The sequence below is a fragment of the Sparus aurata genome, chromosome 21 (assembly GCF_900880675.1).
Source record: "Sparus aurata chromosome 21, fSpaAur1.1, whole genome shotgun sequence".
Taxonomy (NCBI): domain Eukaryota; kingdom Metazoa; phylum Chordata; class Actinopteri; order Spariformes; family Sparidae; genus Sparus; species Sparus aurata.
Genome location: NC_044207.1, coordinates 33,536,720 through 33,555,730, shown reverse-complemented (window position 1 = coordinate 33,555,730; position 19,011 = coordinate 33,536,720). Strand labels below are relative to the sequence as shown.

General features: G+C 43.1%; 1 protein-coding gene across 3 annotated transcripts in view; it reads left to right on the top strand.

Moving 5' to 3' along the window:
• The window catches only part of kcnq3 (potassium voltage-gated channel, KQT-like subfamily, member 3), a 95,539-nt gene that overhangs the window by 68,502 nt on the left and 8,026 nt on the right, over positions 1-19,011 (top strand). For all 3 annotated transcript variants that reach the window (XM_030403262.1, XM_030403260.1, XM_030403261.1), the window contains exons 3-15: positions 3,814-3,904; positions 4,879-5,005; positions 5,334-5,506; positions 6,034-6,207; positions 7,883-7,993; positions 9,123-9,218; positions 9,322-9,416; positions 10,622-10,648; positions 15,494-15,693; positions 15,788-15,893; positions 18,311-18,442; positions 18,536-18,631; positions 18,896-18,980. In XM_030403262.1, coding sequence (XP_030259122.1) covers positions 3,814-3,904; positions 4,879-5,005; positions 5,334-5,506; positions 6,034-6,207; positions 7,883-7,993; positions 9,123-9,218; positions 9,322-9,416; positions 10,622-10,648; positions 15,494-15,693; positions 15,788-15,893; positions 18,311-18,442; positions 18,536-18,631; positions 18,896-18,980 — 1,513 coding nt within the window. The remainder of the gene's footprint in view (positions 1-3,813; positions 3,905-4,878; positions 5,006-5,333; positions 5,507-6,033; positions 6,208-7,882; positions 7,994-9,122; positions 9,219-9,321; positions 9,417-10,621; positions 10,649-15,493; positions 15,694-15,787; positions 15,894-18,310; positions 18,443-18,535; positions 18,632-18,895; positions 18,981-19,011) is intronic.

Below are 19,011 nucleotides of genomic sequence, written 5' to 3'. Positions count from 1 at the left end.
CAGAGACGTCAACAGAGCCTAATGGCAACACAGCGGAGCGCGGCTGAGTCAGGATGTAGAAGAAAGGTTTAGAGAGGGAACGATCAGTGCTGCTGTGTTCGGACGCTCACGATTGCAAAGAGTGATCATCCGAAAAAATCAAATAAGTAAATGAACTCAAACATACGGACATTTTAATATTAAAGGGATATTCTGGTGTAAGTTTAATCCGTGGTCTAAATCACCGTGAAACTGTGTTAGACTCCCTCTCGAGAGATCAAGTTAGCAGACCGCTAATTAACGGAGTTTTATCAACCTCAGAAACGACCGCACGACAACAATACACTGCAGTAAATGGATCCAAATATAAACCGCCACCAAAAAGCCACAAATAATGCTCAGAACAGCACCAAACTTCAGCAACAGTACAAATAGAGTCTCAGCACATAGTCCGGGGCATCTAACCTCCGCTAGCTTAGCTGGATTTCTATTGTGAAGCTAAAAACAGATTTCAACTCTCCTCCATCAGCTTCCGGGTCGGGGAAGTCCCGATGAGTCGATTACCGAGTGCGGTTAGAAATGTTCAATTCCGTTCTTTTCCCTGTCCGCTCTCGATAATAACTGTTATAAACTGGCAGGTAAGACACATATGAACTTTGATTGCTTTTCCATGGAGTCATAATCATACATTTTCATCCATGAGCCGCGGAACTCTACTGCACTCGGTAATCGACTCGTCGGGACTTCCCGTCAACAGGAAGCTGCTGCAGAAGAGTGGTAAATTTAGTCAGCTTTTCAGTAGAAATCCAGCTAAGCTAGCGGAGGTTAGATGCCCCGGACTATGTGCTGAGACCCTATTTGTACTGTTGCTGAAGTTTGGTGCTGTTCTGAGCATTATTTGTGGCTTTTTGGTGGCGGTTTATATTTGGATCCATTTACTGCAGTGTATTGTTGTCGTGCGGTCGTTTCTGAAGTTGATAAAACTCCGTAAATTAGTGGTCTGCTAACTTGATCTCTGGAGAGGGAGTCTAACACAGTTTCACGGTGATTTAGACCATGGATTAAACTTACACCGGAATATCCCTTTAACACTGGAAGAGATGCGTCATACAGGAGCTGTAAACGCTCCAAAAAGAGGTGTGATTATTCTTACAGGTTGAAGAACCGTGCTGTGAATTGTTCCCATGTTGTTTCTGTGGATGAGAATCAGTTACCAGAACATGTCGCCACCATAAAACACCCTCGTTTCCCAGCATGCACTGCTCTGTTCTCCTGGATGAGTCGACCCAGCAGCCACATCAGTGTGCGGAGCTGAGACAGAATCAAATAACCTTTCTCCACTGAGGCGGTGCTGGAGAATATTGGACACGCGGTGCTGGATAAATGTTAATTGGCGGTGTTGCCGTGCGGTTCTGAGGCTGGTTGGGTTTATTTAGTGCGGTTCCACGTCATATATCACAGCAGGGTGGTTAACTCCAGACTGTGGGGGAGCGCTCCGGTGTACAGGGGGATTTAAACAGCCATTTGTATGTGTGTATCCAATTAAGTTCAGATCTGAAAGGGATAAATATAAATGTTAGTGTGTGAAGGGCCACCGCAGTGGATCAGTCAGCTGTGTGAAGGTACGGCTGCAGGGGAACCTCACAGACTCATGAATACGTGCAGCCAGGTGAGCAACTACCTGAATGTATGGATTTACCGATATGGATTTTTTAGGGCCGATGCCGATTTTTTTTTCATCAGCCTTAGCCGATGACCGATACGAACTGCCGATTTTCTTGAGCCGATATTTGCAGCCGATACTACTTTTGCTCCCTCAATTTACATCATAAAAATTACACAATAATGATAACAGATGTTACGAGTCTCAATTTAAAAAAAGGAACATTTATCGAAATTAAAAAAGGTGAGGTAGAACAAGAACAAGTAAACAATATTTAACAAATATTAAAAACAGGTGAGGTAGAACAGTGCCCTGTGAAATGCTGCCACACTGGATTGGTTTTCTGCTCTGCCATTTCTTGCAGCGTCTCCAGCAACATGGAGCTGCAGACGCCTGTCTGTAAATAATGCCGGATCTGCGAATGCAGCAGCCCGCATCAGCCGATGCCGATACACGTAAAAAACACAAAAATCGACCGATGTATCGCTCTATCACTACCTGAATGTTCCCAAACTTATATTTACTCAGATTAAATTAAAATGATTCTTCTTCTTCTTCTGCTTCTTTAAATGCACATTCCTGCTGGTGATTTTTGTGTGACTGACATCTCGCACTCGTCACAGTTTATATTGTCCAGAGGATCCACCTGTACCTTTACCTGAACTGCCAACTCTGAATATCAAACTCTACGAAACATAATCTGTAACCATGATTTAATCCAGTTATCAAGTGCAGTTTTTAATCTTGTAATCAACTCTATAACTCCACACATGTAATCAGTCAGTTCCTCTGGCGCCCCCTTCAGGAACCGCTCCTGAGAATTTTTCCGTTTGTCGTGCACGCCAACTGTGAAGCTAATATCCACCCATTGGTATAAACATCTCACTGTGAGGACACATATTCACATTTTTGTTTGTGCATGAAAAATGAAGGTTAACTGTTTATTATATATGTCAAGATACATATTATACTATCAAACTGGGACACTGTATTCTGGATTTTCTGTTTTAATTGATCAACAAACACGTCATGAGTTGTTTCTTCGTGTGGACTGTAACTCTCAGTGGTTGTGTTCAGTGTTTGTCACTTTGCTAAATGATCTGCTTACTACATTTTGTGTAGGCTGAAGGGAAACTCTGTTGTTTCTGTCAAAAATACAGAACATTAGTTGTTGTAGCGTGAACGCTGCAAACTGAACACAAGGTGACATTTTAATGGATGAGTGGAACCCTGAGCTGGTGTTTGAGTGTTTGAGGGAGTGGATGGAGACATTTTCACAGAAGAAGAAATGAAAAACAGTAAAGACATGAAACATGCTACCTGTGCTTCATGTTATGTGTTTTATACATCGGAAATCTTAAAATTACAGACGATACAATCAAGCAAACTTCAGTTTTTCACCAGCTTGTCGTGCATTTTGTGATTTTTCTCTACAGTGGGTGTACTGAGTCTGTTCTTCAAATGGTGCACACTGTGTCTGATGATTTTATCTTTATTAAAAAGCCACTTACATGCCAGCTATCCTAATATCTATTAATATACCTGGCTTTACATTATCTTTGGCAGAAATCCTGTGGATCCTCTGTCACACTGGTAGAACCGACAGAGCCAGAGAAGAACTGTGAAATCTGATAAATTAGATATTGCTTTTTAAATTTATATATAATTTGATCCTCCATGGAGCCAAACACAGCTTCTAAAGAATAAATAAATGATGTTTGATATAAAGTACAGCTGATAAATGATTAACTCCCTCTGCTGCGTTGAAGCGCTCTGATTGTAAACGGAGCACAAAGAGTTTAAAACACCCAAATATGTGTTTTACAAAGCGGCTGAGCTGGAGAGGCTCTCTTTGTGATTTATGTGTCACACAAAGGGCTTTCACTCTGATTTATGCTGAGCTGAGAGACATAATGTAGTAGTTATTTCAGAAATAGATTTTCCCAGAAGAGAAGGCACAATTTACTCCATCGGACTGGATGCAGCTGCAGAAGAGGTGCAGCGCCCTCTAGTGGAGATATTAACACACTGATGACTGCTGGAAGACGAGAAGGAGACAAATTAAAACAACTTCAGTGTGTTGATGATCTGATTGTGTCTTTTGTCCCTCTAAACTCATTGTGTCTCCTGTGTCTGGTCGTACTGAACTGTGTTATTTTGTGTGTGTGCAGGTTTTTAATCGTGCTGGGCTGTTTGATTCTGGCCATACTGACGACGTTCAGGGAACACGAGAAGGTGTCTGCACACTGGCTGGTGATTCTGGTAAGACCGCTGTGATTTCTGGGTTTTGTTGCCTCACAGGACCAAGTTCTTCCACATTATGTTGCTTTTAAATCGTGTGTTTTCTGATGCATCTTTTGGTTCCAGCTCTGTGAGGTTTGCACTTGAAATAAGTGAAGTTTTCAAACCAAACACTGCAAGTTTTTATTGCTGCATGAAGTGGAAATATTGAAGATGTCTGCTGCATCTTTTCTCAGACACGACCGATTTAAAATGAACTTCTGTGCGTTTAAACATGTGTCTGTGTTGTGCTTTAATTTAAGATGAGATTTATTCAGTTATTAATCCTTTTATATACAGTTGTATGCACAGTAATGTGAATGGAGACAAAGATGTTCAGAGGTCTCATATCTGATCAATTTAACAACCCAATCGCTGGAATAAATAAAACCACAGATGAGTTAAAACTGCTCGTTCTTTATGAAACTTTCTGTTTGTTTCAGTTGAATGTTCTGTTTCTCTCTCGTCACAGCTCTGTGTGAACGCTCTGGTTAGGTTTAGACACAAAAACCAGAAAACGTCATGATTTATCTTCTTAAATATTTATAACTCTTGAAATGTCTGCTGGGAGGAGCTGTGAGAGATTCAAACACTCATTATTTCACCAAATTAGAACATTTTAGATGTTTTGTGTGACGTTTTTCACACAAAGAAAGTTTTGCCCCAAAGAATCAGAAGCTTTGGAAACTTTGGGATCTCCACCAGAGTTAAACTAAACTTCTGTGTGTTGGATGTTCGACTGTGAAGCTTCACTTTGTAATGACTGAACCAAAGGCTGCTTTAGTTTAACTTCAAACCAGGTTTTCTGATACAAAACATTTGTGTTTCTTGCACTCCAAAGTTTAAATGTGGATGATACGGATGTTTGTGTAAAATGTCATAAAGGCAGAAACTCCACACGCTGTGATTTTGATGCCACTGAACATCGACCGCTCACTTCTCGTCTCTCTGGACAGGAAACTTTCGCCATCTTCATCTTCGGAGCAGAGTTTGGACTGAGGGTCTGGGCGGCAGGATGCTGCTGTCGCTACAAAGGATGGAGGGGGAGGCTGAAGTTCGCTCGCAAACCGCTGTGTATTCTGGGTAAAGAGACAAACTGATGGTTTAACAACAACAACAGCAGTTCCCTGTCAGAGCTGAGTAACACTGGATCTGAGATTATTACGTGCATTAAACATTGATTATGTATCGTTTCCTGTGTTGAGCTTTATTAACTTCCTGCTGCTCCTCACGTGTTCCAGCTAAATCTCCTCATCATCCTTTCAAAGACTTCCTTCGTGTTCAGCTCTCGTTAGAAAATACTTCAGAATGTATTCATCACTTCACAAAGAGGACTTATTAAACTGTGTGGGGTCAGACTCATTAGACAGACGAGAAGCTGCTCTGACTCTTTCCGTCTCCTCCCTCTCAGACATCTTCGTGCTGATCGCCTCGGTGCCGGTGGTGGCGGTGCGTAACCAGGGTAATGTGTTGGCGACGTCCCTGCGCAGCCTGCGCTTCCTGCAGATCCTGCGGATGCTGCGCATGGACCGGAGAGGAGGCACCTGGAAGCTGCTGGGGTCCGCCATCTACGCACACAGTAAGGTAGGAGTCAGCCCGACCTGGTGTGATGCTCCGATACAACCTGCAGGAGGAGGAAGGTAACAAAGAGTCAGCTCACTTTTATTTATAGAACAAATCACAACAGTTGCAGATGCAGTTGCAGCTTTTTCTGATGCTACAGCAGGAAGGAGGAGTGTTTACAGACGCTCCTCTGATCAATACAAACAACACACATGTTAGAGACACCTTCAGACAGGTAGCTGTGGTCACTGCTGCACTGGGCTGATGTGCCGAGTCAAACCGAGCAGAGCCGGGCTGCTAGACGTGATGGAAAGACACAATCATGCTGTGAAGCTCTGCAAGCAGCTGAAGTGCCACTTATATGTATAAAAAGCTTATACAGTAACTGAAAGGAGCTGAAGTGCTGGCAGATGACAGCAGTTGGGTGAAGGGTCTACAGGGTTGAAGTGTCAGTGAAGTGTTCGCACCGAGAGCAGCTCAAGTGTTTTAAAAACAGTCGAGGTGTGAGTTTGTATTTACGTGGTGTGTGTGTGTGTGTGTCTGTGCAGGAGCTGATCACCGCCTGGTACATCGGCTTCCTGTCTCTGATCCTGGCGTCCTTCCTGGTCTACCTGGTGGAGAAGGACGATGTCTCCATGGACGTGTCCAGCCATGAAAACCCCACCGCTCAGCCCAAACCGCAGGACTTCGACACCTACGCCGACGCTCTGTGGTGGGGGCTGGTACGTACACGACGTCACGGTCAAGACAAGAACAATAAAACATTTAGATGAATGAATCTTTTAAATGTTTCCTGAAGTGCTGATAGAGAACATTTGTCATCTTAAACATCGCAGAGATCTTGTGTCTGGTCCTGGATTAATTTTACACTTGTGTTTCTCAAATTTGTTTTATTTAAAGCATTTCTTGGTCATCGTATCGAGTCTTTCTGCAATAAAACATGAGCATGGTGGTGTTAAATATCTCCTTTTTAACCTCTTATTTCACCTGTTGTTGGGTCCTTAAAACATTCATCCCATTTTTCTTAATTTACATGAGCAAATCTGCAAATGGAGCGAGATTATTCCACAAATACATTTCTAATAAAGTCTCTTTCTTTTTGATTACGACTCCTCGCTAAGAATGATAAATACAATTACAGCGAAGTGAAATTGTTTCACCACATTAGCAGAATTCATTCAGTTTATTCTAAAAGTCTTCAACACTGTAAAAATAAAGGAGGTGTTAAACGGACGTGGGATTGAAAGTTAGACATCCTCAGAGTTGGAGCTTGGCAGACGGATGACATTTGGACAAATGATCATCTGATATGATTCTGGCTGCGATTCAAACTAAGATCTCTGCCAAAAAACAATTAGCGGCTTTTAGTTCATGTTTCATTGGCTCCGACTTCAAAGGGAGACGCTGAACAACCTGATATTTTGCAGGAAAATCCAAAACTGAAAGACAAAAATAAAAGGTGTTGGTAAGCCGTCCGGTTCTGGCGGAGCTTCATGCTCGGATGAATCCCTTCTACTCGGGGAAGCACCGCACAGCGTGGCCTCGTTAAGGAGACCTTCCTTCACCTGGAAGGCCAAAGTTCAAGTTCTATGACAGCGAGCATCTGCGCCGCTGAAGCGTCCTCGAGCGAGACACTCAATCGTCACCTCCTGCATATTGTAGACGGAGCTGTCACCCTCTGAAACACTGAACCGCCCTTCAGTGCATCCATACAGAGGTCACAGAGCGCAGCAGGAACTACTTTATATTTCAATGGAGAGACGTTAAGACTTTACAGATATCTCCAGCACATAAATATCACTTCAATAAATCCCTCAAAGAGTCCTCGTCAGCTCAGACATCTGACTCTGCAGCACGCTGAACCCAAGTGACAGAAACTCCCACTGACTTTGAAAGCAACATTCACTGAAGTGACCAGTAAGATAAGTTTAATATAAGATATAAGTTAACATGTTTTAACAGTGACTGACGTTCATGAAGTTAAGAACATTTCCCCTCCAGCTGCAGTCAGCAGTCGACATTACAGAACAGAAACACCCGACAGATTACAAAAGTCGGTAACAGCTCCGGATCAGATCAGAATCTGATGAGACTCCAGGTGTTTCTTCCTCCAGACGGTCTGGATCAGCACCGACTCTCTCCTCCAGAGCTCCACCCGGCCCTCCACACACAGCAAAAGTGTCCCAGAGAGCCAGAAATTAAATATTGTGTGTTTAAATAGTTTGATATAAGATGCGTAAAACACCTTTTCCCACCTGACTTCCTCTTTTGCTCTCATCATAATTACTACGTCCACTCGAGCTCACTACCTCAACAATAAACATAAATATGGGTCGTAGTAATTTTCTGTGAGGACGTTCTCGACAGTAACTTTGTCTTTATTTGTGTCTTTTGCAGATCACGCTGACCACCATCGGTTACGGAGACAAGACCCCCAAAACTTGGGCTGGAAGACTGTTAGCCGGAACTTTTGCTCTGATCGGAGTTTCCTTCTTCGCTTTGCCTGCAGTGGGTACACCTGTACAGCTTTAATTCAATGGAAGCAATGATAAATACAGAATATATTTAAGACACTGCTGCTGCTGCTGCTGGTGGTGGTTAACTGCAGAGATTGTAGCTTAATCTGCTAATAGAATGTGATTAATGAGGATATTTACTGTCTGTGAATTTTATAGATTCTGTCTTTTCCTGGGAACACTGAACAATTATACAATTTGGGAGAAAAAAGTATAAAAGAGTAATGATTGTGTTGCATGATATAACATGTACATCATGTTTGTGGTGTTTTGTGTTAGTTGACTTCCTGTTACACCAGAACCAAAGGACTAAACAGACAGTGCAGCCCAGAATAAATACAGGTGCTTTTTATCCATCTAGATGTTTTGTTCAGGTGTAGAGACGTCCACCTGTTCTCCAATTATAAAGTTGTGTTGTGAGCAGTTTCAAGTAGAAACTGTTGTCTCTCTAACAAACTACATCTGCCAATATCACAGCACAGAAGGAAACATGCACCTGTTCATGGACAAGAGGCTAGCTGCCTGAGCTAACTAAGCTAACTAAGCTACCTGAGCTAACTAAGCTACCTGAGCTACTTAAGCTAACTAAACTAACTAAGCTACCTGAGGTAACTAAGCTAACTAAGCTACCTGAGCTACTTAAGCTAACTAAACTAACTAAGCTACCTGAGGTAACTAAACTAACTAAGCTACCTGAGCTAACTAAGCTAACTAAGCTACCTAAGCTAACTAAACTAACTAAGCTACCTGAGCTAAATGAGCGCGTTTCCTTCTGAGCGGTAACACAGTCCCACCAGCACCTGGTTTCTATTTGGACACGTGCTGACTTGCGCTCCTCAGATCGGCCCATCCTTTACCTTTTTACCTTTTTACCTTTTTACCTCAACACCTTCTTCTATCAGACAGAGCCACACACTGTGTAAGCTTTGAGCATCAGATGACGCACTTAAAAGCTCACAGTTGGTGTCTTTGCCCTTTAAGAGCGGGAATTGACACCTTGAACTTTGACAGATGAGACCACGAGAAGCTTGTTTTAAGACGATCGTGCACGAGTTAAGCCTTTTTTCAGATGAACCTGCCCTGCTGGTATTTAAGCACTGACAGGGTTCTTGTGGCTGCAGGGCATCCTGGGTTCAGGTCTGGCTCTGAAGGTCCAGGAGCAGCACAGACAGAAGCACTTTGAGAAGCGTCGACATCCAGCCGCCGGGCTCATCCAGGTGAGACAGCACCTGACGTCACCTACATCCCTCTCACGCAACCAGCTCTTTATGTAGATCGGGCCAAATGATGATTTGCTGCTCTGTCTGTGTTTATTTCCAGTCTGCCTGGAGATATTATTCCACAAATCCAATCAGGGAAGACCTCATTGCCACGTGGAGATTTTATGAAACCGTCATCTCTCTTCCCTGCTTCAGGTGGGTCTCATCTTTAATTACAGTGTACGCACACAAACCGTGCACAACAAAACATCATTAAAGTACCAAATCTATTATATCTCCTGGTGACTGCTGTTAAAGTGAAACTCTCGCCAAGAAGCAACAGAGGCTTTATTTGTGAATGTATATGAGTCAAACCTTCGCGTAAAAGCATAATTATGACGAAAGAGGCACTTTTAAGATTTACTCGTACGATAGCATCAAAATCTCTCTGTTTAAAACAGTAAGAAGTCTCGACACAACATGAAACTTTGCTGGTAGCATCACCAGGGTCTCTACACATGAACACGAGCATTGAGAACATTGTTTGTGTACACAGAGTTTACTAAAAAGAAGCTTTTTGAACAACTCACGTTAGCAGTAGCTTGTTCCGCTCGCCGCCGTCCTGCCAGTGGAGAAGTGTCGATCTCAGAATGTGACGTAACCTGGAGGACAGTTAAGGTGGAACTACTATCTTCCAGCAACAACTATCCATGCGAGATCTCACGTGACTTTTCCGGCTTTTGATTTTAGTATTGTTTCTTATATGAGGCTCCTTTTTCAGCTTCAAGGTCAATATTGTTTTACGCTAACGACAAAACAACAAATTATCCTGCGTTTATATGGAACTAAGCTTTAGGAGCGTTCCACCTTAACTGTCCTCCAGGTTACGTCACATTCTGAGATCGACACTTCTCCACTGGCAGGACGGCGGCGAGCGGAACAAGCTACTGCTAACGTGAGTTGTTCAAAAACCTTCTTTTTAGTAAACTCTGTGTACACAAACAATGTTCTCAATGCTTGTGTTCATGTGTAGAGACCCTGGTGATACTACCAGCAAAGTTTCATGTTGTGTCGAGACTTCTTACTGTTTTAAAAATAGAGATTTTGATGCTATCGTAAAAGTGCCCGTAGCACTCCCATTGAAAATGAGTTTGACCTGAAAACGAAACTACGGTAAATCTTAAAAGTGCCTCTTTCGTTGTAATTATGCTTTTACATGAAGGTTTGACTCATATTAATCGCAAATAAAGCCTCGGTTGCATTTTGGCGAGAGTTTCACTTTAAGTTTTTGTTTAAACATTTGGTGTCGAACTTCAGTCTGAGCCACACTAAATCCTACACACTGGACCTTTAAGTCCTTGTTTCAGTCTCTTCTCTGTAAAGGTTTTAACTGTAATTCTTTTCTCTCTCTGCGTCCAAAGGAAGGAGCACTTGGAGGCCATGGCGAGGTAGGTCACCGCTGCTTGATCTCCAGCAGAGAAGCTGTAAATCACACAGAGCTGTGAGTCTTTCTGATAGCGCTTTAATTAGCCCCGTATGCTGAAAGACTAATGAAGGCTTCCTAGAATACCCCCCCCCCCCCAATCTGCTTTTAAATAGCTTCCTATACTAATCCAGCAGCTGAATAAATCTCTGGGCTAACGGCGGTGGTAAATATGTGAATCGTGATATAAAACTCCCACTCGTCCTGCTCTTTAATAGCACTGCCTTCCACATCAGCTACTTTGATGACATTTATGCTGAGAAACCTATTAGCGAGTCCATTAGTTACGTTTCAATTATGAATGACAGTTTGGAACAAGTAATTAGCGCCCGAGACAGAGGCTTGATTTTCTTTCTCTTCGCCGTGTGGAGGGATGTTAATGAGTCTCTACATCAAAACACGTCATGAAGATCTCACTGCGGATGTTTGATTTGTGAATGAAAACTCATCTTGTCTTAAGGAGCTGCTGGAACGAGGCAATAAGTCCACCGCAGTAATCAATACGCAGTCATATTTGTCGACCGCTAACCTCAATGTGACTCCATGACTGAACATCTGCCGACATGTTTCAGGCAGTTAGCTGTAAATGTTCTTTCCCAGAGGAACTTTAAAGTTGAAATATGTCTAAAAACTTCCAGATATTTGTTCTACATTGTTGAGTTGTGTACGTAAAATGTCCCAAATGTCTCCAAACGCTTTCAAACCAGAGAAATCCACAAGTCTTCTTATGACTCGCTGTGACTTCCAGGATAGAGTCAGAGAAAGAGGACGAAACCTGACTTAGCATGAATAAAACTAAAACATTACACATCCCTGAACATTTGTGCCTGAGTCACGTCAGATGTTAAATGTCTGTTCACCATCAGCAAAGTGAGTTTTCACTTTCTGTTATTCTCGTGAGTTTGACTTAATCATTCGTGTTTATTCGCCCCAAAAAGACACATGACTTTAATGTTTATTGGCCATAAACTAGCGAGCAGTGGCATGAATTCAGCTGAGCCTCTGAGTGAAGTCAGCACTCAGCAGAGACTCTGGTTCTGGTTCTGGTTCTCTGTCTCCTCTCTGTAATGTTACGTTCATGAAGTAAAGTCCATTTCCATTTGCAGCATCTCCAGATCACTGCTGCAGTCAGGACGATCAACAGGAGTGAAGAGAAATCAGCTTTTTAATCCCACAAGTTACAGTTTTATCTTTGAGCTCTCCTCCCGTCGGTAAACGTCTCCGGATCAGAACAGAACCTGATGAGATTCCAGGTGTTTTATTCCTCCAGAGGTTCTTAAGACAAAACAAAATATTCCCTGTTAGCTGCTGTTGTCTACATCGAGGCTGAGATGAGACAAATTAGTCAAACTGTGGAAATTTAAATTTAGAAAAGTTAAATTGCAGTGAGCTCAGAATGTGTTGGTCTGTCAGTGGAAGGACAGACAGAACACATGTGATCTTATGTGGTTCTGTATCACTACAGAACTAAACAACTGGTTGGTAAATCTGTCTTTATACTGGAGCACCCAGTCCTTTCAAAGATGTCAACACGAGCAATAAGTTGGAATCAATAAGGGAGCAAACTTCGCGGTCCGGTCGAGGCGTGGTCTCCTTCCTCCTCCGTGTGTCACGCTGTTTGGTTCTTCTGGCCTCATTACATGGAAGCGTTCTGCCCCGACGCCTCCCGGACTCTCTGAGCCTCCATGTTGCACATGCTGGATTAAGTTACTGCTGCTAAAAGCTACTGAGCAGCAACAACAGGAGTCCTGATGCACTGATAGGCTGGTAGAGAGGAGGGCAGCTCAGTTCACTTGGGCAGCAGTGTTTGTTTCACAGGCTGAATTTAAAGGGTCAGTTCAGCCAAATGAATGAAGTGTATTTACGCAGGTTTGGTTTTATCTGCTCAGGTTTAGTATGTGAGATTTCTGCAGTTCAGTGCTGGGACATTAAATGTGTGGTGGGATAAAACAGAGAGAGGAAATCACAGCCTGAGTTTCTGAATCTTGTGCTTCACTGTTCAGCTTGGAAAGAATGAGGAAAAACTCAGAGGAGAACGGAGAAAGAAAGAAAGAAAGACAGTGAAGGATGGAGAGAGGGAGGGAGAAGCAGAGAGGTAGAGAGACGTTTAAGTCCCTTGTAGGATCAGTCGCTGGGAAATTAGCAGCGTGACATTATCTTGTAGCTCTGAGCGAAGAGGTGGACGACAGCCAGAAACTACAACAGTGCTGCCATGTCCAACAAGAGGGTGATAAGCCACTTACTGTGTGTGTGTGTGTGTGTGTGTGTGTGTGTGTCACTGTACTGAGTCATATTAGACATTTTATCTGAGTTATCCAGAGGCATTGTGTGGTCTATTCAACACAACACGAAGAGAAAATTATACCTCATCTGAGAGTCGATTTTGTGTGTGTGTTTATATATGTGTGTGTGTGTGTGTGTGTGTGTGTGTGGTGTTCTTGTTGTGCTGTGAAACCGTGAGGACAGTGTTACCAAAATTACGTCTATTAGAGTTAATGTTTGATCTTTTTTTAAGGCTGGGACATTCAAGAAAAACAGGAACACCTGTATCCAGCTGACTGTCGAGGCTTTAGAAGTGCTAGCTAAGTTGGCTAGCATTAATGATAGTGTTAGTAAAGTCGCTAACGTGGATCTCAACCATTACAACAGCGCTTCGGGATGACGTGCTGTTGGTGGTTTACCGCCAACAACAATGCACTTTAAAACGTTTTGGAATCGGCCCGGTAGATCGCATCACTTTTGGCTACAACCAACCGAAAGCATGAATAAATTAGTTGAGTACGTTTCGGTTAAATCTGAGTGTTTCTTTATGTTGCAACTTTATGTTTGTTAAGCTGTGCTGATGCTCTGGTTAAGGCAGTGATGTGCACAAAGGGGGGGCCTTGTGGCCCAATTGTTGAAAAACGCACGCTAAAGTGCCCTCCTGGCAGCCAAAACGTGCGCTAAAGTGCCCTCTTGGGAGACAAAAAAGCATGCCAAAGTGCCCTCTTAGTTGGCAAAACACACTAAACTGCCCCCTTGGCTGGTTAACACATGATAAACTGCCCTCTTGGGAGCCAAAACACGCGCTAAAGTGCCCTCTTGGGAGGCAAAACGCGCGCTAAAGTGCCCTCTTGGGAGCCAAAACGCGCGTGAAAGTGCCCTCTTGCGAGCCAAAATGCGCGCTAAAGTGCCCTTCTTTTTGCCACTGCCCTTCAAAATGACGGGTCTCCTTAAAAAAAAGGAACTCCCTTTGGGCCTGACAAAAGCAGCTTGAAACATCTTCACGTATCCTGAAAAATATCCACTGATGTGATCTGCAGTCAGCAGTTTGGCAGCCATGTTGGCTGTAATAACACCGCCCTCTGATGTAAAAGTCAGCTAATAAGCATTTAGTGTGAACGTGAGATGCCACGTTTGGTACCTGTGGTTTGCAGAAATCTGCTGTTAACATTATATCCTGCTGCTGCAACGTGATCCTTCAGGACGACTACAACCGCCAAACTTACGTCTGTCAGTTGTAAACATCCATCACATTTTACAGTCCACCGTCCTCCATCATCTTTGACCCACTGCACCTACTGTAGTTCTCCAGAGCAATGAGGGATTATTACGGATTGTTATCTGACATTCACTGACCCCTGAATAAAAGGGTTTAGATAATCTGGAGAAGTTTGTTTCTGATTGTCTGATTGTCTCGTGTTTCCCTGCCAGATCAATTTTGTTTTTATTCTAACAGCTTTATAGAACTGAAAAGTAAGAAGTGTAATCAAGTTGAATGACCCTTTAATGTCGTCACTGTTGTGCAGTCATAACCACTTTGTGTGTGTGCTTCTTGGGAAGGCAGAGCTGTGGGAGATAAGGAGCATTGTTATTTCCTGTTGTGTTGCCTCGTTTACAGAGAACCACGAGATAATCACATGTAATTTTCTGCTCTTTATTCACCCGAACAGCAGTCAGAAAGAGATTCTCTCTTCCTTTAAAGCTTCCTATTCTGCAGCCTCTCAGCGCCGTAATCTGCCGTCCCTATTCTGCTCCGAGGCCACATAGAGCCTCATATTGTGTGTCTGCTGTGGGAGCAAAGTCGCTGAGAACGCTCCACGTTTCAGAGGGCTGCGGTCGGCTCCGGTTACCCCGCCTCTCTGCCTCTTCCAAGGCACACAGGAGTCTTATTTTACGCAGGGAGCTCTTGTCTTTGTGCTGCCAAATATTGTCAGGCATTGAACAATAAAGGGGACCAATCTCCTCACAGCTCTTTGAGGCTTCCTTCTGCCAGGAGAGCAGCATTGTTACGATGAGGCAGCAGACCACGACAGCTTTAACTCCTCTGTGAGACCGAAGTCAGATTCAAGGAAAATTGTTGCTGAGACTAAATTCCTTTAGAAGATGCTGGTGTCGTTTGGTTCAGCCTCAGAAGGCGAGACGCTGGTGCTGCAAGTACAGAAAATACACAACCCAGAGAGAGACTGGAGGTCAAAGGGCGGTCAGTGGTTAGTTTTTAAAAACTAAACCTAAATATATCTTTAAATGGAGTCCCTGACAAGATCTTCAAAAGCCTGATCAGTTCAATTTCATCCTACATCTTTGACCTACAAATCAACAAAACCATGCTTCCTGGGAAAATAACAGATTTCAGTGATACCATCCCAATCACTAGAACAAATGGAATCGAATGTTGGCAACGTACATTTCTGTTAACAACAGATATGTTGGAACTTAATATCTTTACATAGACTTTGAACATTCAGTCTCACCACTTGGTATAGACTGTATATCACATGACTTTCTCATGCTCCACACTGCATTTGTTCTCTTTTTTCTTCAATTTCAGCCAGAAACTGAGTATCCTCGAGCGAGTCCGTCTTCCCAATGCCCGGCCATCGGTGGGGTCGACCAAGAGGCTCACAGGTAACGCCGACTCTATAGAAGAAAGTCCCTCCAAGGAGCCCAAACCTGCCGGCTTCAGTAACCGGGAACGCTTCCGCACCGCCTTCCGCATGAAGGCCTACACACTCCGACAGAGCTCTGAAGGTAGGAACAACAAGGTTTGCTTTGGTGTGAGACTCCGTTTGATGCCTGGACTAAGTCATATTAAGTGTCTTTGGTTCATATTTTCCTGCATCAGATGCCGGAGCCCTGGCAGATCCATCCTTAGAGGAACGGGGCTTCCCCCCAGAAATCCTTCTGGAGGAGATGATCCCCACATTGAAACTGGTCATCAGGGCAGTCAGGTCAGGAAGTTTACACTTTATGTCTTTCTCTTCTCATCCTTGAATCTTCATTGTTGCAAAGTTTAATGTGAGTTTGACGTGATTGGATAGGCTGAGATCAAAGTTATTTCAAAGGGTATGATTGTAATAAAATCTGGTATTCTTTTAGCGTTATCAGTTCATGTCGTATAGCTGAAATAAAATGCACAAACAACAAAGGCAGTAAAGATGAAGAGTGCTAACAAGCAAGCATGGAGCCAAACAAAGTTTTCGATCTGAATAAGTTTGATGGGCAAGGAAATGCAGTCGAGTAATTCACCCGGACTCAACGACACAGCATGTGTTTTGGTGTGAAACACTGAAGATAAACAGAACTTGTTTACCAAAACTCTACAGTATACCTTTTGAATAACTTTTGAGAAATGTTATAATAGTGATCAACCTTACAGATTATTTTCTTTGAAAGTCTCAATGTCAAGGAACCCTTAAAAAAATCTCAACCTTCACCAAAAAAAAAAGAATCAGTTCTATTAGGTCTCACCAGCAAATTCCCCTGAAGTAATCTTTTTATATGTCCTGCAAAAACAACCAAATAATACAAGACAGATACGAGACTGGCACTCAGAATGGAATGGAGGTTGGAAGCAGCCTCAGTCATTACATCAGTGGAAAGCAGAGTGTGGGCTGGAGTCATTCATGCTTACAGTGTGCTGGTAAATCTATAGGCCACACAGCTGACATAATGCAGGAATTCAATCTAGCGTGAGGGTCGGTGAGATGAGTGATTAACCCTGTGAAAGTGCTGCTTCCTTCCACACCATTATTTCGGGGTTGAATGGGTCTCTGAATGGGATGCTCAGGCCTGCCGGGTTTTAGTTTCAGGATCCAAGACTTTCTGCCAAACACTGAAGCTCGTGCAGCAGCCGCTGACTCTGGGAAGAGTCGGGTTCAAGTCAGCTCAAAGTGGGAGATCTGAGAGACAATAGAAGGAGCTCAGTGGGTGGCAGGGTGGTTGGCAGGTCGGAGATTACTGTGAAAGTACTGAAAGATGCTGGTTTTTAACAAATATCCGAAAGATGGTCAGTGTTGGTGCTGGTTTAACAAAGATACATTTTGCAGCTCAGCATGAAATGGTCACGATGAGGCCATGAAGGTGGATTGCTCACTCAGGGTTGGAAGTAAGTTGCTGCCCCAAGTTGAGGGATTCCTGTATGTTGGGGTTTTGTTAATGAGCTACTGTAAGATGTAGAATGCGATTGATATGCAGATTGGCGCCAGGTCAGCAAGGACACTCTGTTCTCCAGTCAAATGAAGCTCCAACCCTCAGCTGTGCTCGTGAGCTCTGGGTAATGACCGAAAGAGTAAAGTCAGAGACACAGGCGGTCAAAATGATTGTCCTTTGTTGGGTGGATGGGCTCATCCATGGAAATTGGTTGATTTGGGGATTTGTTTGGACTTTGGTTGGTATGTTGGTTGGATTGGACTTTTGTTGGTTTGTTGGTTGGTTTGGACTTTTGTTGGTTGGTTTGGAATTGTCTTGGTTTGTTGGTTGGATTGGACTTTTGGTGGTTTGTTGGTTGGTTTAGACTTTTGTTGGTTGGTTTGGAATTGTCTTGGTTTGTTGGTTGGATTGGACTTTTGGTGGTTTGTTGGTTGGTTTGGAATTTTGTTGGTTTGTTGGTTGGTTTGGACTTTTGTTGGTTTGTTGGTTGGATTGGACTTTTGGTGGTTTGTTGGTTTATTCAGACTTTTTTGGTTGGTTTGGACTTTGTTGGTTGTTGGTTGGTTTAGACTTTTGTTGGTTGGTTTGGAATTGTCTTGGTTTGTTGGTTGGATTGGACTTTTGTTGGTTGGTTTGGAATTTTGTTGGTTTGTTGGTTGGTTTGGACTTTTGTTGGTTTGTTGGTTGGATTGGACTTTTGGCGGTTTGTTGGTTGGTTTAGACTTTTGTTGGTTGGTTTGGAATTTTGTTGGTTTGTTGGTTGGATTGGACTTTTGGTGGTTTGTTGGTTGGTTTAGACTTTTTTTGGTTGGTTTGGACTTTTGTTGGTTTGTTGGTTGGTTTGGACTTTGGTTTGTTGGTTGGTTTGGACTTTTGTTAATTTGTTGGTTGGATTGGACTTTTGGTGGTTTGTTGGTTGGTTTAGACTTTTGTTGGTTGGTTTGGAATTTTGTTGGTTTGTTGGTTGGTTTGGACTTTGGTTTGTTGTCGGTATAGTATAGTGTAGCAGGGTTATCATGAAGTTTATCATGAAGTTTATCATCCCTCTTTGTGTTGCTTAGGGAAACTGTGCTTGTACAGTGGATCAAAGTTGAACCAGGAACATCTGCAACATCTAACAGATTATCACCAAAGAAATACTAACATTGTTTTCCAGGTTTGATCAAATGTTTTCTGTAACGTCCAAACTGTTGAATCTGAACTCTTTGTCTTACAGGATCATGCAGTTTCTGCTGAACAAGAAGCGGTTCAAGGAAACTCTGAGGCCTTACGATGTCAAAGACGTGATAGAGCAGTACTCTGCTGGACACCTGGACATGCTCTGTAGAATAAAGTACCTCCAGACGAGGTCAGCAACTACATGACAGAACATGAGGGAGTCTGATGAAGTAAAGTTAATATATTTACTCCGTTAAGCTCATCCTGTTTCTCTTCCTTTAAGGATCGACATGATTCTTGCACCTGGACCCCCTCTAACCCCCAAACAGAAGAAAACTCAGAAAACGCCCTTCACCTACCCGCCCAATCAGTCGCCCAGGTACTGTCACACTGTGTATAAAACCTAATGAACAGACGAGACAATGATATGAGAATATACAGCAGTATTTGACTGTCTAATAATGTCACATATGAATTTGTACTGGTTACGTCTTCTTCTTGTTCCTCTTATCATGAAGTGAATTATATCTTCTGGTAGTCTGTGATCAGCTCCAGTGTTGAGCTGCGTTAATTATTTCTAAATCAGTTACTCTCTAACGATCGTCTCTGCAGTCCACGTCTACTCAGTGTCCCTTTGTTCCAGGCAGGAGACCTACATAGCCAAAGCTCCCATGCCAGATGCCGAAGACCAGAGCATGATGGGTAGATTCGTCAGGGTGGAGAGACAGGTAGAGACTACAACTGAGTAGCACCTTTTTC